Source organism: Ananas comosus, linkage group 1 (assembly GCF_001540865.1).
Source record: "Ananas comosus cultivar F153 linkage group 1, ASM154086v1, whole genome shotgun sequence".
NCBI classification, from domain to species: domain Eukaryota; kingdom Viridiplantae; phylum Streptophyta; class Magnoliopsida; order Poales; family Bromeliaceae; genus Ananas; species Ananas comosus.
In genome coordinates, this window is record NC_033621.1 from 13,325,419 (window position 1) to 13,348,952 (window position 23,534).

The window sequence follows — 23,534 nt, forward strand, 5'->3', positions numbered from 1 at the left end:
AAACCCCTGCTTCTTTTCAGTTCTCTCTCTCCCCACTCCTCGTTTCCCTCTCCCGATTCCCATCCGTTTCCCCCACCCTCCGACTCCGAGCTCCGTTCACTCCGAATCTCTAGGGTTTCTCTCCCACAATTTTGGGTAATTTTCGCAATTTAATTCCATTTTTGGAAACTTTTGCGCTTTGATCTTATCCTATCCGTCTAAATCAGCGGATTTGAGCATATTTTTTTGGGATGTTGTTTCCATTTTTGCACTAATTTACTACGATTTTATGCTTCATTTACTTGGATCTTGGTCCGAGATCCCAGAATGTGGCTAAAGGTTCGATTTTTACTAGAGTAGATTCCGTCGCAATGATTCTATGTTCCAATCTTAAGTTTCGGAGCTTCCTTTTTGTGATTTTGATCGAAATCCGCGGATTTGAGCAAATTTTTTGCGATGTTGTTTACATATTTTTTTCGCTAATTAATCCGGGATCCTGAAATGTAACTAAAGCTTCGATTTTTCATCGTAATGATTCTAAGCTCTCAATTTATTCCATTTTTAATTTTTTTTGGTAAAAAAACTTTGATTGAAACGTGCGGATTTGAGCAAATTGTTTGCGATATTGTTTCCTTTTTTTTTACTAATTTACTTTTTTTTTTTGGCTTCCTTTAACGGGATCTCGATTTTGGATCACAAGATGTGCGTAAAGTTTCGGTTTTTAGTAATTTTTGCACTAGATTCCATCGTGCTACTTCTACGTTTCCCAATTTATCCCCAATTTTCTAAGTTTTTTTTTTCCTAAACCATTTGGTGATTTCGATGAAATTCGGCGTGTTTGACCAACTATTCACGAATTTTCTCCAATTTTTCAGTAATTTGCGAGTGTTTTTTTGCTTCACTTTTACTTGAATCGTGACCTAACGATCTCAAGGTGTAGCTAAAATTAGTTGCTTTGGTTGGATCATAACAATTCTATGTTCTCCCTTGCAGTGTGTAGCCGCGCTTCTGAAACCCTAGAAATGGATGGGCCATTAGGGCTTCGGAAGGTCGGGTCATACGCCTCCGTGGCCGACGCCGGAGACGAGCTCGACCTGAGCCGCCTCCTCGAGAAGCCGCCACCGAAGCTGAGCATCGAGCGGCAGCGCTCGTTCGAGGAGCGCTCGCTGAGCGAGCTCTCAATTAGCGTTCGCGCCCTCGATGCGGCAGCGTATGATCACGGCATGTTCTCACCCGGGATGCGGTCCTCGGGATTCGACACCCCGGCCTCGTCGGCGCGGAACTCGTTCGAGCCCCACCCGATGGTGGCGGAGGCGTGGGAGGCTCTCCGCCGCTCGCTGGTCTACCTCCGGGGCCAGCCGGTGGGGACCATCGCCGCCTACGATCACGCCTCCGAGGAGATCCTCAATTATGATCAGGTATAAAATTTAAGCTAATTACTTATTTTAGTGAATTTATAGTCGTGAAAATTGCATGGAAAAAACTAACTAATCCTGTAAAGATGAACGATGGATTCAAATTTTGAAGTCAGATTGCCGCCGACCGGCTCAAATCAAAAAAAATTGAAAGGATTACGTAGTAAAATCAGAATTGTCCATAGTTTAGGTAGGTTTTGTAGCCGTTGTTTGTAGACCTAGCCTTTGTACTATGTCATATGTTTTTATGTTGTAATTTCTTTTTAAAGTCAATGAATTCAAGGTTTACAGATTAATTATGAAATTTTTGTGGCAAGAGGATAAGTAATTTGTCGGGGGAAACAACAGTGGGATCTATTTGTCGCGCAGTTTCTTTTGACGGTCATGATGTTCTGGAAGCCTTTTTATCAGTTTCATTTTGAAACCCGAGTATGTTTAACTCTTAAGCATCTATCTCTAAACGCCTGTTGAAAAGAGCTGTTTGAAGAACCCCACCGACAGCCTCTTACTGTTGGTAGAAGCACAAGCTTCAAATTCGAGCTTTTGCTTCGGAAGTATGAAAGTTCATTGCAAACTTTACTCTGGGTGAAAAGCTCTGCTGTTGCTAAACCACTCGACTTTTGCTTCTCGAGTGTAGTTAAACAATTTTATTCTATGACATCAATTTAATTGCACCGAAAAGTAAATTGTTGTAAAATATATTTCATTGTTACAGTTGGTGCCGTTGTGATAATGCATATTATCTAGCTATTTCTTACCGCATGATTTATAGCAACGATTTGCAGCGAATCTTGTTTGTTGTAAAAAATTGTTATTTCAACTAATAGTTGTCAATTGCAACATTATTTCTTGTTGGAAAAAAAATGGATTTCTTGTAGCGATTCGTAAGCTTGGTCAGAAAAACACTTGTATAAATTGGCTTCATATAACCAATAATGAAAGAAAAGGCCGAATATTGTCAGTGCTGACTGATCTTTTGCATAGGTGTTTGTCCGTGATTTTGTGCCGAGTGCTCTGGCTTTCCTAATGAACGGAGAACCAGAAATAGTCAAAAACTTTCTTCTGAAAACGCTTCACCTCCAAGGATGGGAGAAGAAGGTCGACCGCTTCAAGCTAGGGGAAGGCGTGATGCCCGCGAGCTTCAAAGTGTTGCATGACCCAATCCGTAAGACTGACACCCTGATTGCTGATTTTGGTGCGAGTGCAATCGGACGGGTTGCACCAGTCGACTCGGGATTCTGGTGGATCATACTTCTTCGTGCTTACACGAAGTCAACCGGCGATCTTTCTCTTGCGGAAACGCCAGAATGTCAAAAGGGGATGCGGCTTATTCTGGCTTTGTGCCTGTCGGAAGGGTTTGACACTTTTCCCACACTCCTTTGTGCCGATGGATGCTCGATGATTGATCGGAGAATGGTAAGAAATAAATGGGAATCTTCTATTATCGATTTTGCAACATCTGTCTCTCTCTTGAATATCTGCAGAATTTCTTGCATGTGGTAATTGATCAAGATGATTTTTGACTCGTAAGAAATCAAAATACTCTGACTTGCCCGAATTCTATTATATTCTGCCATGTTAGAGTCATTTTATTCTCCAATCAAAGAGCTTAGAGGTTTGGTGTTATATATTTTGATCTAATAATCATCCATGCTCTAGCTTCTGTGCGCAGCAGCTACGACCTTTGTAACAATTAAATATCTTCTCTTTCTATTGACGGACCCGCTCTTTGTGTTCAAAGTGAATACTGCAATGACCGGAAAGATCTCTTTGGACTTGAGCTGCCGGGTGTTATGATACTTGATTTCTGTATTCCTTATACATGGTTGACGATAAATTAGCATTTAGTCACCATTCGTATACTACGTTCTTCGCTTAGCCATTCTTTCCATAGCTAAGCAGATTACTGTTTTTGCTTTTCGTTAGTAAAGTCTAGCATTATTCTCTCTCTTTCCATAGTCGGCAAGAGCATATGCATATGTTCTAATCGTGACAGTTGGAAAGTCATCTGTTAGGTGGACAAATAAAGAAAGTAGATATCGAGTCTCTCCTGCGTATATTCGTTTATAATACCATGAAAATAACTACTCGCGTGTATCATTTCATCCTTGGCATCAGAGTTGATGACTTGTGTTACTATCTAATGATTCAGCTTTACCTGTATACCAGTTATCGCGAAGCACCTATATATTCAATTATCCTGTGACAAAAGATTCCTTCCTTAATCCCTACAAAATTGCAATCTATCTCCTCAACTATTTCTAATTTATGTTTTTCGAACTTTAGTCGGCTCCTTTCTCTTTCCTTTTTGGTTTTTAAACTCCAATGATGTTATTCTTTCCTTGTCAGTGTAAATGTAGTATAAATGTGTAGTCGAAGTTGGTTATTACTAAGTAAATGTCCCGAAAGTATCTCTCGTGCTTGTTCCAGCATCATATTTAAAAGTCTTGCCGATTCATGCAAAAGAATGCTTATAGGCTATTGAGTCCTTATTCGACTCAGGAACCATTTTCTATCACTCTTTTTCGTCTCGGCCGTAATAAGTTTGTAATTTTCAGTTGTTTCATGCATGACAGTAAAATGGTTGAAGTCCTTCCTCTGCGGCCCTTGCTTTTCTGTTATTATGTTCTCTAACACTTACTCTTTAGGGGATATACGGATATCCTATAGAAATCCAAGCTCTCTTCTTCATGGCGTTGAGGTGCGCCCTCTCGATGCTTAAACACGACGCAGAGGGCAAGGAGTTTGTTGAACGTATCGTCAAACGCTTGCACGCATTAAGTTATCACATGCGAAGCTACTTCTGGCTCGACTTCCAACAGCTGAACGACATATACCGCTGGAAAACTGAAGAGTATTCTCACACCGCCGTAAACAAGTTCAACGTAATTCCCGACTCCATTCCCGACTGGGTCTTCGACTTCATGCCCACTCGCGGCGGATATTTCATCGGAAACGTGAGCCCCGCCCGCATGGACTTCCGGTGGTTCTGCCTCGGAAACTGTGTTGCTATATTATCGTCCCTCGCTACTCCGGAGCAAGCTATGGCGATCATGGACTTGATTGAAGCGCGGTGGGAGGAGATTGTCGGGGAAATGCCTTTGAAGGTAGCTTATCCCGCGATCGAGAGCCACGAGTGGAGGATTGTTACAGGTTGCGATCCGAAGAATACCAGGTGGAGTTACCACAATGGAGGATCTTGGCCAGGTTAGTTACTTTAAACTTGTTGTTATTCAATTTTTACGTGCGCGCAGATATTATAATGCCGTGCCTCGTCTTTCCAACTGTTCACAAAGAAACAGTAAACAATGAAGCGCCGAAACTGTGATAGGGCTGTACTTCAAAAATTGCTTTCAGCTTCGGATATTTAACCTGCTTGCAATGATTCATTCTTTATGATCTTTTCTCTGCAGTGCTTCTGTGGCTTCTCACCGCAGCATGCATAAAGACGGGTCGACCGCAAATCGCGAGGCGTGCAATAGAGCTCGCGGAAAGCCGGCTCTTGAAGGACGGCTGGCCGGAATACTACGACGGAAAGCTCGGAAGATACATCGGAAAACAGGCCAGGAAGTTCCAGACTTGGTCCATCGCGGGCTATCTGGTGGCGAAGATGATGCTCGAAGACCCTTCGCATCTCGGCATGATCTCCCTCGAAGAGGATAAGGCGATGAAGCCGCTCATTAAGCGATCGACCTCGTGGACCTGCTGACGCAGAGTATACCATAGATAACTTAGAAAAAAGAAAGAAAGAAAGAAAGAAAGAAAGAAGAAACTATAAACTCCACGCATTCGCGTTTTTCGCTCGGCAATTTCAATTTTCCTCATCTTCTCTATCCCTTATTGAAGGGCTTTTATATGTAAAATATAGTCATTGACAAAGAAGAAAACAATGTTATTGCTAATAAAAGTGAGGTTATTTACACAGGAAAAGTTTGATCCTGCTAAAGTGATGTTTTGTAGCTGGGATGCAAGAAGATATATACTGTGACCAAATTTTGGATGCAAAAGTAGTATGATTCTTAAGAATATCAAATTGTTTTCCTTTTTTTTTCCATTTTTGTGACAAATTTTCATGGTTTAGAGAGTGATTAGTTAAAGAGTCATCTAATCAAATGATGTCACACTCTGATGATCACTGATCCTCTTTTTAGCTGTTTTGTGAATGTGTGAAAAACTTTTGAAAAAGAAAAAAGATTTTAATTTGGTACAATTTACTTGATCTTTTAAGGGTTAACATTTATTCAACATAGTGTAAAATGAATTTTAGTTGAACTGAAGTTCAGGTAAAATATATTTTTTCTGATGTTTGTTTGCTTAGAAGTCAATGACTTTGGAAGTATAATTATCCCTTTTTTATTTATTGTACTTAAAATTTTTTACACTGGAACATAATAGCATGAAAAAAAAAAATTACAACAATTAATTTTTTATTTTTTTCCTCATCCCTAATTGATTTCACACTACTAAGGGTAAAATCAAGGGAAAACTTCAAAAACCCCCCCTGTGGTTTCGTGCATTCTCACTTTGCTACCCTGTGGTTTAAAACGTATCAATTTGCCCCCCTGTGGTTTCGTTTTTATCTTTTTGTTATCAATTTTATTATTATTTTTTTAAAAAATCAGTGACAAAGTTAAAATTAAAGGATACTAAAGTGACTATTCGATAAATATAGATGGTTATCTGAAGTTTTTTGTATATAATTTAACGAAATATTAACGAAAAAGCTTCCGAAAAGATAAAAATGAAACCACAGGGGGGTAAATTGATACGTTTTAAACCACATGGTAGCAAAATGAGAATGCACGAAACCACAGGGAGGGTTTTTGAAGTTTTCCCTAAAAATCAATTATGACATTTAAAAAAAAGAAATTACAGGTAAATTTAATTTACGGTGAACTAAACTACAAAAATGTATGGAGACGTCTAGGGTGTAAAAAATGCTTTTTTTACTATTAATTTCTTAAAAAAAGGTTAAAAAATAAAAAAAAAAAGATTTTTTTTTATCAAAATGACCACAATGCCCTCACTAATATTCAAAAATTTGATTGTTAGAGAGAGCATTTTGGTCAAAAAATAAAAAATAATTTTATTTTTTTAAAAAAAAATTAAAAATTTTTTACATCTGTAAATACTAGTACAAACATCCAAATTCATTACAACAAACAACTCTCCATTCATCTTCTTCTACAAAAATTAATTTTTCCTACTCTTACAATTTCAATTTAAATTTGAAAAAAATTAATATTAATTTTATATTAAAAAGTTAAATTTGCTGTTTGTGTTTTAATTTTTTTTAAAATTTTTAAAATTTTTAAAAGAATATTAAAAAGATTGGGTATAATTGTATAAATTAAAAACTGTAAGTCAAAAGGTTATAATTTAAATTTTTTTTCTTAAAAAATAATTAACAAAATACAAAAAAAAGGAAAAAAAGCCTATTGGCTATTACCGAGCGGTCTGAAGCTCGGCCCGACTCGACCTGCATTTGTAAACGGGTCGGGTCGGGCCAACCCTTGGCCTGAATCGGCCCGGGTAATGTCGGCCGTGCCAGCCCGGCATGACCCACATTACACCTAGAGACGTTCTAATTTTTTGCTCATTTGCAAACATTCGTCTAAATTTTCAATTTTGACAAAAAAAATGCCTTAAATTTTATCAAACAATTCAATGGACCCATCTCTTTAATTACAATTATTAATTACACATTCGTCTGGTCTTATATATGGCATATAATTTTATAAAACTTCGAAAATATATCGTATTCTAACACAAAAGAAAAGCGAACAAAATTTAAAGTTCAATTGAGTTAGTCAACTTTAACTTCAAAATTTAAGCTAATTACTTAAATAAATTTATAGTTACAAAAATTATATGAAGTAAATTAATAAGATCTATAAATATAAAAAATATATTTAAATTTTAAAATTAAAATATTATTGATCGATACAAATCAAACGAATTAAAAAGTTATGTAGTTAAATTAGAATTAAAAAAAATCGGATAGCCACGTCAAAATAATTTGTAATCCAAATATCATGCTTGCTCTTTTACTGAGACAAAATGGAAAGTTGAGGGCTCGTTCTAAATCACAAAATCGTTGAGGGGGTAGCAGCATATTTCTTTCTCTTTTTCTTACCTAATACTACTTTTCTACTTTAATAAAAAAACATTCCCATCCCTTTCAAGGGTGCCATAATTCTGTCCCTCACTACATAGCACTCAGAAAAGTGAAAAGTCTCTCTCTCTCTCTCTCTCTCTCTCTCTCTCTCTCTCTCTCTCTCTCTCTCTCTCGATTAAGCTTGAATACTGTCGACAGTAAACGAATTCCGTTGTTATTCATCTATTTTTGATGATAGAGTCTCTAAATCGACGATCGATATTATTGAATATGATCTATACCACTTAAAGCTTTTAGAAACAAAATTGTAAATCTTTTCGACATTGTTGACCTAATGATCAAGAGGTTTCAAAATTTATAATTTTAAAAGTCGATATGAGACGTTTTCTTATTTAACGGTGTAAAGATATCAAAAGCAATTGAACTTTTTTTTTTTGAGAGATAAAAGCAATTGAACTTTGGTTAGAAAATTCTTTAAATTATTTAGAACAATATCTATACTCTTGATCTTGATTACAATATTCCTATCATCACTTTTTAAAAAATATTTATTTTCAGCCGTTCATTTTGTGTTCACTTGATGGTAAGAGAACAATATTAAAAAAATATAAAATTTGGTTTCTAGATACTTTAAATAGTATAGATCACGGTTAACGATGTCCACTGTCGATTTGGAGGCTCTATCATTAAAAACAAATGGATGGTAATGGAGCCCCTTTGCTACCGATAGCATTCCAACTCAACTCTTTTTATCATATCCAGATGAATTCCAGATGGATTAATTTTTATCTTTTTTTTTTTTATTTATTTCTATATTTAGAATAGATTACGATGAAAGCGAGTTTTCGATTAATTAAAATAAATCAGAAAAAAAGGAGTCTCTCGTCTTCTACTTTATTTTTTTTACGGATTAAACCGAATTCGACACGAATTATATTTTTTTATATTTTTTTATTTTCACTCATCATCCTTCTTTGAAAAAAATTTTAGAATACAATAAGTATATTAATGACGTAGCATAATAAATCAATCAAAATTTTTTTTTTAAATTATATGTCCCATCATGACTATAAAAAAATGTTTTTATTGTACTTTTATTTGAAAAAAAGAAAGGTGATTGATTTGTTATTGATGATGTCGTGCAAGTGTGATAGTGTAGAATTCCTCCATCGGAGGGATCGAGACAGAAGCTCCGTCAACCCGGATCCATTTGCTTCCCTACTCACTCCTCTCTCTCTCTCTCTCTCTCTCTCATCTCACTTTTCTCCCCTCTCTCTCTCTCTCTTCGGATCTCACTTTTCTCCCTCTCTCTCTTCCCCCCTTCTCTCTCTCTCTCTCACCACCTACTACTCACCCTAGGACTTTGCTCCAAAGAAAAGGTCACACCTTTCTCTCTCTCTCTCTCTCTCTCTAGATTCAGTTGGAATGTTGAGATTAAGGGGGGGTTTGGATGCATCAGCAATAGGGAGTAATTTGTGCTTGATCCAGTTGTTTCTGGTTTTGATTGGTTCCTGTTATTATTCATAGTAATTGGATTGGATTGGATTGGAATGGATTGGTATCAAGATGCTTGATTTGTAGGGATAATAAAGAAAAAATTAGCCTTTTTCTTTGATTTTTGAATCATTCTTTTGGGATCAAAGTTGCCAGTTTTGTGACATCGCATGAGTGAGTCCTTGTTGTTGATTCACTTTGATTATGCACTTGTTCTTATTAGGTGTTATGGAGTAATCAAATCTGTGTTGTATAATATGAATTAACCAAACAAGTTTTTCTATCATCTTATGAGTTATGATTTAGCGAAATTGATTGTTTCACATGATTTCAAAAAAATGGCAGCGTCGAGTTTGAGCCTCGCCTGATGCACCCAACATTACATCTTATGAAAAGGTTCAATCTTTTTCATAAAAGGAATCGAAAAGCCGGAAAATTTGCCTCTGAAGAAACCCCCCTTTTATTTTTTCTCGATATCTCGAGTTTAGATGCAGATATAGAGGCAATTGGATAGTGGATTTTGGTGGATCTGCGGTGAACTCAATTAATCGGTGTTGTTATGGATCAAATCAACTTTTTTTGTTTCCAATTTTTAGCATGCTTTCCATCTTCAGGATAACAGGATTTGATGCGAATCTAAGTTCTTCTGATGATACCAGTTGTTCAATAAACTTCCCATTGTTCTGCATTAGTCAAAAGTTCTCCTTTTTCTCCTTTTGGAATACAGATTCGGTTCGAGTTATAAGCTACCGTCAATTAAACTAATGTTCAAAATTGTAGAAAATAAGTCTCTCAAAAAAAAAAATTGTAGAAAATAAGTTGCTGTCCTTGCACAGGGTAAATTGCTAATGAGCTACCATTCTTTTACAGGATAAAAAAAATCGCCAATGAGATTTCACCTCAGAGAAGTTAAAAGAGTTCTAATGAACCGCTTTGATACATGTTTTCTATGTAGTAACCTTTTCACGGTCCTAAATTTTCTTTTGAAGTAGCGGGAGAAATTATTCAATTCGTCATAAAAATATTTCTAGAGATATATGATCCCCAAAACACATCAGGGAAAGTTGATTTTCGCTTTTGTTTCTGAGATTACTGGGTCGGTTAATTCCACCTTTCAATAGATTGGACAAGTCCATGATTTAGGATTTGGCTAATATTGATTAAAACCTCTCATTACTTGAGTAGACACATCAGCAGTTCAGTACGATTAACTAAACTTGATCCATTGATAGTTTGATGTGCTTTACGCAGTTTCAATTTACAATTTGTTGCATTTTAACAGTGTATTTGTAGTTTCTGACAAGATGGTTTTCGTACAACATTTTCTTGTTTAAGAACTCCTACACATATTTTTACAAGGCATGTACAGAATCAAGTCATTCCTATTGGAAGCTCAGGATGTTCAGGATCTTATTTTTCCTTCAGATATCAGGATTTATCAGATCGTTTCTGAACGTAATATCTGCAAGCTGACAGGGAGTGAGTTGACGCAGTTAGATCTGTTCCTTGTGGAGTGCTTTTTTGCAGCTCCTCGTCCGAATTTTATATTTAGACTCTTCATAAAGCAATAATAAGGGGGGCTTATGAATATCCACATGCTATCACAGTGGTTTCCCTACTGTCAGCATCAACATATTGCATTTCCAGCTCATGCAAATGGCTGAGCATGGGAGGGCTTGTTGCATGGCATTTTATAAGTGTAGTTCATCAGTTTTTAGTTAAAAAGTTTGTCATCGTGTTGGCTTGTTGTTCGCTCACATGAACAGATGACAATCTTAGACATTTCTTTTAGCTTAGACAGGTAGTTAAGTTCCGTTGAATTAGAACATGAAAATTCCGAGGCTAGACCTCGGAGGAGTGTTGCTTTTTTTTTTTTTATGTCCCGCCTGCTTAAGTGAGCTTCTAGCCCTCAAAAGCAGTTGCTCTAATTTGAAGCTTCGCTTCTCGTTTAGGTAGAAGCTGTTGGAGGAATTTCCAATGAATATTTTGTTTTGCTTTTCCAAAGAGCCCTACTGAAACAGCACTTCTGCAAGGGGTCTCAGTGTTCAATGCGTTTCTTTTACAAGGATTTCACTTGTTCAAACATTTTGTCGCTTATTCAACTTAATTTCTGTTGGATTCATGTTATAACTGTTATATTAGGGTAGAAATTCAAGTTCTTTGTCTCATAATCTTTAGTTGTTCATTGATATAGATTCGATTAATGCAGGGTTTCAGGGCTCGACCATTACGCGAATCATGAGCTTGGCATGTCTTGTATGCCATGGCATGGAAAGCCCATCACATTCATTCAGAAGCTATTCAGTCTCGAGCTCAGAGGAGGAAGGCCGGTGCGGTGCGGTCGTCAGCTGCCTGACCCGGAAAGTACCCGTGCCGGGCGGAAACACTAATCCGAATGGGATCGGGACATCGAAAGTCAGCCCCTTCCCCGTTATGTCGAGCGGACAAGGCATAACCGGAGCGCCTCGCCTTGAACGGAGCCGAGCCGTCACGAGGGACCTCGTCAGAGACTGGAACTTTGATGAAATTCTTCTGGGGAGGTAGAAATGCTTAAAAATTTCAGGGTTTTTGAAACTTTGTGGTCTTATTGAGCAAGAGAGTTTGCTATTGTGCATGTATATTTTTGTGTTGTGGTAAAAAAAAAAAAAAAACTTGATTAAATGGTGCTGTACCAGTAGTTGTATTGAATCCTTGAGTAATATGTCATTAGTTCAAAATAGCATTAAGAAACTCACTTTTTATCTTATGGTAAGAACTTAGAATTGCTTTTTCTCTTTTGCTTTTCTATTTTTACACCCTTCAAATCCTATGTGATTGAAGGCATTTAGTACTTCCCCTTTTTTTTTCCTCCTTTTTGGGCTTTTCTTTTTTGTCCATTTGCTAATTGTGCACCTTGGTAGTAGAATTAAAAAAGGAAAAATAATAATAAAAGCAACCAAGTCATTATTTCCACTTAATTGTGGTCTATGACTACAAAAATTGTGCTCTAATCAATTAACAATTTTATTGAGTGTGAGTTTCTCTTTTTATTTTTCCTTGTGAGAATGGATGATAAGTTGATTGGTTGTTGTATGCATGTCTCTGTGTATTTATGTTTTAAGCCATCTTTCACACTAGTTAAAGAATCCTTATCTTTATGGGGCTTAAGGCAAGCTATAAGAATAAAAGATTTAAATGTCGCGGCATAAAAAGTATGGTGAGAAGCTGCCATAGTACAGCACGGTGCGTGTCGTGCCGTGCTATACTGATTTTTTTTTTTTTCTTTTTACCATTCTAACTAGAGAAATCCCGACACCGTTTGGTTGGAGAATAAACGGACACCGTTTGATTGGAGAATAAACAAGGGAATAAAGGAGTTTATCCATTTTATTTTACCAAAGCATATAGAAATTTCTATAAAGACAGACGAAATAAAAAATATATATAAAAATATTTAATTCATATAAAAAAGAATAATATAAAATATTATAAATCTTTTTAATAAAATATAACATATAAATTTATATATTATATTTTTTTTGTAAATTTTTAAATAAATATAATGTATAAATTTATATTAATTTAAACTAAATTAAAATAATTATTACATGTATTTGTACGTATACTTAACTACTTCTACAAAACAAGATTATTTTTTAAAAAAATTCATTAAAAAATAAGAAATACTATTCTTTCTTTTTCATCGAATAGAATAGCAACTCTTGTTATTTCTCCAGACTTTTTTATAAAATAACTCTCTAAAAATTTATAATTTGTAAAACAACCTTTTCAAATTTATATTCGGCAAACTAACTCTCTTTTCGCAACGTAGGAGCCACGTAGGATTTACTTTCATGTCTTCAAAAAGCGTTGAATCGTTTTCCGCATTCTTTAATTTTTTTTTAAAGCGGTGAATAATTCACCGTCTTTATGGTGAATGATTCACCGTCTTTATGGAAAATTAGGAAAGCAATGAATCATTCGGGCTTTATAAGAAATATTCGCCGCGCCTTCACGACGAAATGAGGATTAGATTTATAAATATAATTTTGAGAGAATTATTTTGACAATTTTAAAATTCTAGAGAATTGTTTTATAAAAAAGTCCTTTCCCCGTAAATAATAATAATAATAATAATTTATTTATTTAATAAACTATGATAAAAAAAGGAAAAACTTCAAAACCGTCCCATGTAGTTTCGTAGTTTCTCACTTTGCCCCCTGTGGTTTAAAATATATCAATTTGCTCCTAGTGGCTTTTTTTTTCTTTTTCTTATCAATTTCATAATTTTTTTTTTCTTAAATCAGTGATAAAGTTAAAATTAAAGAGTACTAAAGTGAATATTTGATAAATCTAGATAGTATCTGAAGTTTTTTGTATATAATTTAATGAAATATTAACAAAAAGCTACCGAAAAGATAAAAACGAAACCACATGGGAGTAATTTAATACATTTTAAAACATAGTGCGGTAAAGTGAGAAACTACGAAACCACACGGGGTTTTTTAAAGTTTTCCCTAAAAAAACAAACAAAACCCGAGAGGCCCTAGAGAGAGAGAGAGAGAGAGGGGGGGAGAGGGAGACAGAGAGAGTAAATTATAAGTGGGAAAAAACCCATGAACGCATCGCCCTCGCCCTCGCCCTCGCCCTCCTCGTCGCGCTTCCTCCTCTTCGTCTCCTTCTTCGTCGTCGTCTTCTTCCTCGCGCTCCCCGTGACCTCGATCTCGGCTCCAATGGCGGACGAGCACGCGAAGCTTCCCCCAGAGGAGGCGGAGGCGGAGGCGGAGGCGGAGGAGGCGAAGGTGCAGATCGTGTACGTGGATCGCCCCGAGGGCGCGGATCCAGAGGAGTTCCACATCCGCACCCTCGGCGCCGTCCTCGGCAGGTGAGAGAGAGAGAGAGGGAGAGGGATCGGACGGATCCGATTGCTTCTCCCTGATCTCTATACCGTTTCCCTCTTCAATATCTCCTCCTCATTCGATCTGAAGATGCGATTTTTCTTTTTTCTTTTTTTTGTTTTTCTGTTTTTTTTTTGGGGCCCATTTTGAGATAAACCCTAATTTCGTTCGCTAAATTTGATGTCGACTTTGCTAAATTAAACACCTCTGTGCGAGATAATTGTGGAGCTCTACTTTATCGACTCAAACTAAAGAAGCACAAAGAGGGGTTTATGTTCATTTGTTATTTTCTTTTTATTTTTTAAATATTAATATACTTATTTGATTTTGAGGTTCTCCTACACATTCGATTTGAAGATGCATTTTTTAAAACTTTTTTTTTGTTATTTGGGGAAAATTTCTGTGGATAATCATAGCTTGGTACTTATTTGAACTTGGTACTTGTTATTTATTTATTTTTTGTTATTTCTGTGGCCATTTTGAAGTAAACCCTAATTTCGTTCGTTTTAATTTAATAATAACTTGGTACTTATTTGATAAATTAAGATTTTTAAAAAAATTTGGTGTCAAATTTGTTACATTCAGCTCCTTTGTCTTTGTCCCGCTAAATTGTCAAATTCTACTTCATCAACTCAAAAATTAAGACCAAAAAAATGTAGCTTTGGATCAAATGGGCTACACTTGAGGGATTTTGTGCATTTATAATTCTCTCTCTTTTTTTGTTTTTAAATTAATTAATTTTGTGTGTGTGTGTGTGTGTGTTTTTTTTTTTAAAAAAATAAAACAGTGAGGAGGCTGCGAAGGAGGCTGTGATCTACCACTACATGCACGCGGCGAGCGGCTTCTCCGCGAAGCTCACTCTGAAGCAGGTCGAGGAATTGCAGAGTAAGTTTCAATCTTTTTTTTCTTTTCTTTTTTAGTTTTGTTTCTTATTTTTGTTGGATCTTATTAGGTTTTTTTGGTTTTGCATGAATAGGGTTGGATTTAATGCGTAAATTTCAATAGGTTTGGATTTAATGCGTAAATTTCTGAGTTAGTCGATAAATTGTTTGGTGTTGATGATGGTAACGTAATTTTAGGAAGTATTTGCCTGATAAAAAGGATAGTTTTTACTATTTAAAGCATTTTATATTTTACTGTTGTGTGATTGTATTTTTGTTTTGATATAAGAATCTATTGTTGAACAGAATAATAAAGTAAAAAAATTTTATAAGCCAGGGGATGGTAAAATATAATGTTTTACTATTCTATAATTTCGTACTTTACTATCTCATGGCTTGCGAAATATATCGTCTTGTTATCCTTAACGGCACATTCTTATGGTAAAACAAAAAAAACGACACATTCTTATGGTGAATAAAAAATAAATTGTCGGATGACAAAGTATAACTTTTTAAATCAAAGAATGGCAAACTAAAAGTACGGTAAATCAGATGAAGCCAGATTAGAGTTTATGCAGCAAAATATATTGGATTGGTGCCAGCAAATGGGACGTAAAATGTGAAATACTAAGCATTTTTCCTTTTTGTTTTTTCTTTATAGTCATTCAAATTCTTTTATTAGTTTTTGACTAAAGTAGAAATTTTAAATTTGAGCATACATATTTTGTTGTTGTTGCTTAATTGGTCGCTGCTTCTCACAGTAAAGAAACTAATTTTCTATTTGAAATACTTACTGGGTTTTTTTCACATGAATTATTCTTGCAAATTTGCGAAAAATGTGTAATACTTTCACGTAAAGTTTGTATTAGAATTTTTGTGTTATAAGTAGTTGCCTTAGAAAAAAGGATAGTTTTTACTATTTAACGCATTTTATAATTTACTCTTCGGTAACTTTTTTTTTGTTTTGTTATAAAAATCCATCGGTGAACACAAATAAAAAAATTGTATAAGCCACGGGATGGTAAAATATAATATTTTATTATTCTATAATTTCGCACTTTACTGTCTCGTGGCTTGTAAAATATGTTGTTTTGTTATCCTTAGCGGCACATTCTTATGAGAACACAAAAATACGACACATTCTTATGGTGAATAAAGGATAAACTGTAGGATAAGAGAGTGTAACTTTTTAAATCAGAGAATGACAAACTAAAAATGCGGTAAATCAAATAGGAGCCAAATTGGAGTTTATGCATGCAGTAAGATATATTGGATTGATGCTGGCAAATGGGGTCTGGAATGTGAAATACTAAGCATTTTTCTTTTCTTTTTTTCTTTTTGCTCATTAAAATTCTTTCATTAGCTTTTGACTCCCGTAATAAAGGGACAACTTTCGTATGATTTGCAAGTAAAAATTTCAAATTTGAGCTCCTGCTGTAACAGTGGTACGCAAAATTTACTTTGCTTCTCTCTACAGGACATACGCATTTTGTTGTTGTTTGCTTAATTGGTTGCTGTTTCTCACAGTAGAGAAACTAATCTTCTATTCGAATTGCTTACTAGTAGGCTTCTTTCGTATAAATTATTACCCTTGCAAATTTGCGAAAAGTGTGTAATACTCCTATGTAAAGTTTGTATTCGATGCGTGCCTTAAAATTTGCAATTTTGCACTTTCTAGGAAGGCATAGACAAATTCTACGATGTTGACAAATTCTATGTGTAATACTCTCATGTAAAGTTTGTATTCGGTGCATGCTTTAAAATTAGCACTTACTAGAAAGACAGACAAATTCTATGATGGTGACAAATTCTACATGTAATATTTTCATGTAAAGTTTGTATTCGCATGCGTGCTTTAAAATTTGCACTTACTAGAAAGGCAAACACAAATTTTACGATGTTGACAGATTCTATGTGTAATACTTCCATATAAAGTTTGTATTCGCATGTGTGCCTTAAAATTTGCACCAAATTAATTCTATGATGTATTTTTTGCTCTTTTAACCCCTCTTTTTTTTTTTTTTTTTTTTTTTTTTTCCGACCCTCCTCTATTGCCTCTCCGACACTTTACGATAGTAAAGAAGGTAACGCCACATCATATTCCTCTTATTTTTTTCACTCCTTTTTTTCTCTTCGACCTCCCTCAACCGCCTTCNTTTGTCCCTATTTTTTTTTTTTTTTTTTTTTGGGTGGGGTTTTTGGGGGGGTAATATTTGTGGTGGGTGGGTAATGCAGAGCAAGCAGGTGTTCTTCAGGTGGTGCCGAGCAGGACTTACCAGCTGCATGGGCCCAGCACCGCCACCCAGCGCATCAGCATCATCTGAACATCATCTGAACTAGCAAACAAACAAACAAACAAACAAACTACTACTACTACTACTACTACTACTACTAGTAGTAGTAACTCTTTTGTGTTGACTGTGGCTTAAGCTTATAAGTTGTTTGTACTGCTTAATTATGCGTTTTGTAATATATATATATATATAAAATAATAATAATAATAATGTTGTAACTGGTTCTACTACTATATCAAGGTATTTTGTGATTGGTGTCTTTTAAATTATTTCCAGCTTGGAGAGGATTTTATTTTATTAATTTGTGGATTCCTGTGTGTTTGTCTTTACATCATTTTCTCCTTGTGTCATCTTTTGCATTGAGCAGAAAATTTTAAATTTTAAATTTTAAAATTTTAAAATTAAAATCAGCTTATATTTTAAATTAAAATATTTAAATTAATTTTAATATAAAATTTAGTAAAAAAAAATATTATTATTTGCAGCCGGTAAAATTTATTTTGACCAATAGCTTTCTTTCTAAAATAACTTATATATATAAAAAAAAATCACATGCATTTCTTGAAATAATTTTAATCAAATGCTCTATAATTTTCGATCGAAATTAATTTTCTCAATTAAAAAATAATTCTGCAAGAATTAGTTTCTTTTTCAAGATTTAGATCAAAAATCAGGCCTCAACGCAAAGAGACGATCGAAGCCACTTTAATTAAACCGAACTTGGAACTTGTATTATAATGAATTTGAGTCGTACAACTGAACTGAACCGGATTTCTTCTTTACAAGGAAATTAAAGAGAGTGAAGAGAGATCAGGAGCCGATCGAGAGTATATATATATGTATACACACAGTAAGTATAAGTATAAGATGACTACGTACTGTATACGTACAAATATACATATATATAGAGAGAGAGAGAGAGAGAGAGACTCGACAAGACTAGACTACACTAGTTCTCAAGCTTGCGCGGGCGCACGGTGGCGCCGCCGCAAAGATCGAACAGGATGCGGTCTCTGGTGACGGCGTCGGGCAGATCGTCGAAATGCAGGTAGAAGCGATCCTGTCCCGATCGGCGGCCCAGCGCGGCGAGGCGGTCGGCCACCCTGTTGCCCTCCCGGTAGGTGTGCTGGATGATGATCTCGCGGAAGCGGCAGCGGAGGGCGAGGCAGTCCTGCACGAGCCGTTTCGTCCCCCGGGGCGCGGCGTTCGCGTTCTTGATACGCCCGCCGAGGAGGTCGACGGCCGAGGACGAGTCGCTCTCGAGCAATACGCGCGGGAAGCCGGCCTCGATCGCCCTCGTCAGCGCCGCTCGGATGGCCCAGAGCTCGGAGTAGAGGGGGTTGACGCCCGGGCAGCTCGAAGCACCGGCGAAGACGAAGAGGCCCTCGGAGTCTCTGGCCACGAACCCGGCGCCGCCGCTGGAGCCTCTGCCGACGAAGGAGCCGTCGGTGTTGAGTTTAACCCAGCCGTCGGGGGGCGGGCGCCAGGAGACGACGAGCTCAAAACCCGGCGGCGGCGGGCTCGCTGCTCCTCCGTCTTCTTGGAGGTCGGCGGGGGGCGGCTGCCGAGGAGGCGGGCCGAGGATGCCGAGGCCGGAATGGGGTGACCGGAACTGCGGAGGAGGAGGCCGGCAGCCGAGGAGGACGCCGTAGAAAACTGATCCGCTGCAGCAGCGAGGCGCGGGGACGGGGAGCGGAAGAGGAAGCGGACTGTGGCACAGGAGCAGCTCCATTGCTGATCGAGTGAGATCGAGTGAGAGGTGAGAGTGGTATGTGCGATCTCCTTTATATATATATATATAGCTAAAAAATAATTTATACTAAACCGAGTAGAATTAGGATTTAACGGTAAAAAAAAAAATGATGTCTTATACTCCTAATCCTAATTCTACTCGGTTTAGTATAAATTATTTTTTAGCTATATATATATATATAAAGGAGATCGCACATACCACTCTCACCTCTCACTCGATCTCACTCGATCAGCAATGGAGCTGCTCCTGTGCCACAGTCCGCTTCCTCTTCCGCTCCCCGTCCCCGCGCCTCGCTGCTGCAGCGGATCAGTTTTCTACGGCGTCCTCCTCGGCTGCCGGCCTCCTCCTCCGCAGTTCCGGTCACCCCATTCCGGCCTCGGCATCCTCGGCCCGCCTCCTCGGCAGCCGCCCCCCGCCGACCTCCAAGAAGACGGAGGAGCAGCGAGCCCGCCGCCGCCGGGTTTTGAGCTCGTCGTCTCCTGGCGCCCGCCCCCCGACGGCTGGGTTAAACTCAACACCGACGGCTCCTTCGTCGGCAGAGGCTCCAGCGGCGGCGCCGGGTTCGTGGCCAGAGACTCCGAGGGCCTCTTCGTCTTCGCCGGTGCTTCGAGCTGCCCGGGCGTCAACCCCCTCTACTCCGAGCTCTGGGCCATCCGAGCGGCGCTGACGAGGGCGATCGAGGCCGGCTTCCCGCGCGTATTGCTCGAGAGCGANTTGATATATCTCTGAGCTTTCATTTATTTTGATTTAAGTTGTTTAAATTAATCAAAATTAAAATTTTGCTGAAAAAGAAATTCCGTACGTCAAATTCGCAGTTCAACTATTGTATTGTTACCGTTCGCGATTAATAGCTAATAACTAAGGAGTATGAAATACATAATAAATTTTTATAATTTTAAATTTACTGTACTAAATCTTTCTGTGGTTTTAAATATCTATATATTCTAACTTTGAAAATTTATCTATTGTTAGGAATATATTAATAACATTTTTATGATATATTAATAATCTAATAAATACTTTTATTACTTGAGGAAATTTGAAGATTGTAGAGAAACTGAAATTAAGAAAAGGACTTTTCAATTCTCAGTTTGTACTTTTCACAAAAAAATATAAAAAAATAAATATATTTTCATTTTTAATTTCAATTTACTTTCAGTTTTTGTAGAGCCAATAAAACATTATAAATTTCATACTCCTTTAAATCCCCTGTTATATTGTATTTTTATATTATCGATACATCAACAAATTTATGTAATATATTGTCGTATGTGTGAATTAATTAAAAATCTCTATATTATAAATACGTATCAACAATATTTAAAGACAAACGTCAAAAATTTTCTGTAGAGTTTTAAATTTTTTCTTTTGGTTGACGAAGAAAGAGGTTTGGGCTTTTTTTACAAATGGCCTCCTGAAAAATTTTATTTTAAAAATAGTCCCGATAAATTTATAATTGTAAAAATGACTTTATCCCTGCCACGCGGCGTCACGCAAGCGCCATATAGGCGAGCTTGGCGCCTGCATCGCAAGTTGAATATAGTGAACCATTCACCGTATCCAAATACAGTAAATGGTTCACCGTATTTCTTTTAGTTATTCGTGCCGCTTGATATAAACCCTAAATATATTGTACACCATTTTTTTCGGGACAATTCAAAAACGGTGAATGATTTACCGTGTTCAACTTGCTAGATCCGTCGTTCAGCCCGCCCGCGTGGCGCTTATATGACGCCTGCGTGGCAAGAATAGGACTATATTTTTAATTATAAATTTATCAGGACTATTTTTAAAATAAAAATTTTTTAAAAGACCAATCGCAAAAAAAGCCAGAGAGGTTTATATATCTATGCTCTATGCATACTTTTTTGACCACAGAAATAGGTTTATACGCCTAACCGGAACTATATTAGAAAAAAAATGTAGTTAGATTTTTTTTATTATTTTAAATCCTTATAAAGTTATTGTAATATCATGGGAAATAGACTATTAAAGTAAATGAGCTAGAATTTCGAGTAAAAATTACTTTATTTCATTCTCTGTTCGTATAATTGTGGAGCAGAATATTTTTTTAATTTTGTTATTTGTTTAGAAAAAAATTATATGACATAAAAATAAAAAATATAAGATATAAATTAATATTTGTAGTATACATATCATATTATATACTATAGCTTATTAACATTTATTAACTATAGCTGATTAATATTTATATCATGTGTCCACGAGTGTCCTGTATTCTCTTGATTTTTAATTTAGGAGCTAGGCTATATGCTTTCTAAAGATCCGTGTTTTCAAATTATTTTCGACGATGGGATATCTAATGCGGCGATCGATCGGCTTTGTTAGATATGATCTACTATATTAGAATTATTTAGAAACAAAATTTCATAATTTTTCAACTTTATTTGTCTAATAATCGAATAATCTAACAATGAACGGCCGAAAATAAAAATTTGAAAAAAAAATTGATAAAATAGTTAAATTGCATATTGAAAGAAACGATCTTGCTCTCGATGGTAAATAAAATTGTTTATTAAAATTTTACCTAATTTGCATTGTTTTATACTGTTGAGTTTATAAACGTGTCACATCAGTCATTAAAATAGTCATTTTTTAGATCCTTTGATTACTTGGCAAATAATGTAGAAAAATTATAAAATTTGATTTTTAGTTAGTTTCAATAGCATATATTATGTCTAACAGAGCTGATTGTCGAATTGGATGTCTCGTTATAAAAAATAACTCAAAAGCACGGAGGACCCTTGTTTTCGAAAGCATGATAGTCATACTCTTTAATGAAGGCGAAATGGAAAAACCAGTTTGGTACTAAAAATTTTCATACTATCCTATTCTTTTATTTTTTATTTTTTAATGGGAAACTCGGATGTCTTTTAAGGATTTTTGCTGGGTTATAGTTAACAAAAGATAGCTAGTGTATTAAAATTTTGATCATTGGGCATTGGAGGCCCGTTGAGAAATTTTCAAAATTTTCAAAAATAATGAGAGTTTTGAGAATTCTTAAAAATATCAAAAAAAAAAAAAAGTGGGCTCTTAGAGAATTTTAAAAGTTGCATAAAAAAAGCTAGTGAGGACGGTGCGAACAAATTCGAGGGGAGAGAAAGAGGTGGCCAAAAGAGAAAGGAAAATTAAGGTTGAATTATAAAAAAAAAAAAGGAAAAAAAAATATTCTGAGGCATTTTATCCCGTCTCAAACCCCCTCTTGCCTAGAAAATTGTATTAAATTTACTCTTATATATATATATATATATATATATATATAGTAGAGCTACTATACTCTTGTGAGTATAGAGCTTTTTATACTCACAAGTTATTTTTTATGATGGAGAGATTCTAAGTGAGAGATTCTAAGTCTATGATTCATACCGTTAAATATGATCTCTAGAGTATTTAAAATTTTTAGAAAATAAATTTTGTAAGTTTTTGAAATTATAAAAAAATNTTGTTTTCGATGGTAAATAAACGTCAAGATAAGTTAAATATGTCAAAAATTATTACATTTGATTTATGAAATACAAAGCTTTAAATTACTCTAAATATATTTAAAATATGGAATAAGTAAATTCGAAGCTTATATTTGAAAATAATTATGATAAAATCCGACATCATAATATATTATAATATTATATATAATATATATATATAATATATATCATATATATATTATACAAGAAAGGAGAGAGGAGAATAGAAGAAGAAGTCTTGGTACAAATCTACTTGTTAGCACCAACACTTGTGTTACCAAGTTTTCTGCTTCAATTACTACTTTTGACTATTTTCACCCGTAACAACTCGAAACTCCAACTCAACTATTCAAACCAACACCCACTGCAATCCTTAGAGGATATTAACATCCTAATACGCATATCGATCATCAAGACCAAAAAACTTAATAGGCACCAATGACTTGGTGGCTATTTAATAGTATTCTAACCATATATATATATAAATTATATATATACGATCGTTCCCACACCACCACCCCCTCCCAACCGTCTCCTCTCGTACTTTCAAAGAGTACGGAGCTTCCGTGCTTGTAACCTTCGATTTAATGATAGGAAACTTCGATCGACGATCGGCCTCCGTTAGGTATGATCACCCTAATAGAATTATCTAGAAACCAAATTAATATTTGACATCATTTACTAATCATCAAAAGCCTAAAAAAGACATTTATAACGGTCGAATTGTCACATTTTTAATTCAACCGTGTAGCAAGTATCCAAATTAATGAAAATAATAAAAATTCTAACTTAACATAGTTATCAAGATTAAACTACTTCCATTTAAAACTTCTGAACTCCTTATCATCCACACCACCTCGTTTTTATGAGATTTCATTTACAGCCGGTTCATTTTGAGCAACTTCGTTCACTAACAAACAAATTCAAAAAATTATCAAAATTGGTTCTATATATTCTACATAGCCGTAGATCATAATGGAACCGATGCGCCCGAATCGATGTCCCATCATCGAAAACAACTACAAGCACGGGCCTCCCGTACTTTCGAAAGCATAGAAACCAGCTCTATATATATATATACTATATATATAATTGGCTAGAAATTCTCATAAAACACAAGAGGTTGGTCTTTTTGATTTTTAACCCTTGATGGAGAATTTAAGTTTTTAAGCCTTGATGGATAGATTGAGTTTAGATGAGGTCGATAACCCCCCCAATGTGTGGTCATGTGAAATATT

General features: G+C 35.8%; 3 protein-coding genes across 5 annotated transcripts; all 3 read left to right on the forward strand.

The window, feature by feature from the left end:
- LOC109718325 (probable alkaline/neutral invertase F) lies at window positions 1-5,340 on the forward strand. 2 transcript variants are annotated; one of them, XM_020244512.1, is made up of 5 exons: window positions 1-135; window positions 973-1,397; window positions 2,379-2,810; window positions 4,043-4,601; window positions 4,808-5,340. In XM_020244512.1, the coding sequence occupies exons 2-5, from the start codon at window positions 1,002-1,004 to the stop codon at window positions 5,101-5,103; spliced, it is 1,683 nt and encodes a 560-aa protein (XP_020100101.1). In that variant the 5' UTR covers window positions 1-135; window positions 973-1,001; the 3' UTR covers window positions 5,104-5,340. The 2 variants fall into 2 exon arrangements, with proteins under 2 accessions (XP_020100101.1, XP_020100104.1); XM_020244515.1 differs by lacking the exon at window positions 1-135 and adding an exon at window positions 166-318.
- On the forward strand, window positions 8,774-11,758 carry LOC109706597. Of its 2 annotated transcripts, none has more exons than XM_020227547.1 (2): window positions 8,774-8,891; window positions 11,216-11,758. In XM_020227547.1, the coding sequence occupies exon 2, from the start codon at window positions 11,245-11,247 to the stop codon at window positions 11,548-11,550; it is 306 nt and encodes a 101-aa protein (XP_020083136.1). In that variant the 5' UTR covers window positions 8,774-8,891; window positions 11,216-11,244; the 3' UTR covers window positions 11,551-11,758. The 2 variants fall into 2 exon arrangements, with proteins under 2 accessions (XP_020083136.1, XP_020083128.1); XM_020227539.1 differs by lacking the exon at window positions 8,774-8,891 and adding an exon at window positions 8,907-9,180.
- LOC109721575 (subtilisin-like protease SBT3.9) lies at window positions 13,528-17,129 on the forward strand. Its single transcript, XM_020249256.1, has 3 exons — window positions 13,528-13,870; window positions 14,671-14,768; window positions 17,000-17,129. The coding sequence occupies exons 1-3, from the start codon at window positions 13,602-13,604 to the stop codon at window positions 17,086-17,088; spliced, it is 456 nt and encodes a 151-aa protein (XP_020104845.1). The 5' UTR covers window positions 13,528-13,601; the 3' UTR covers window positions 17,089-17,129.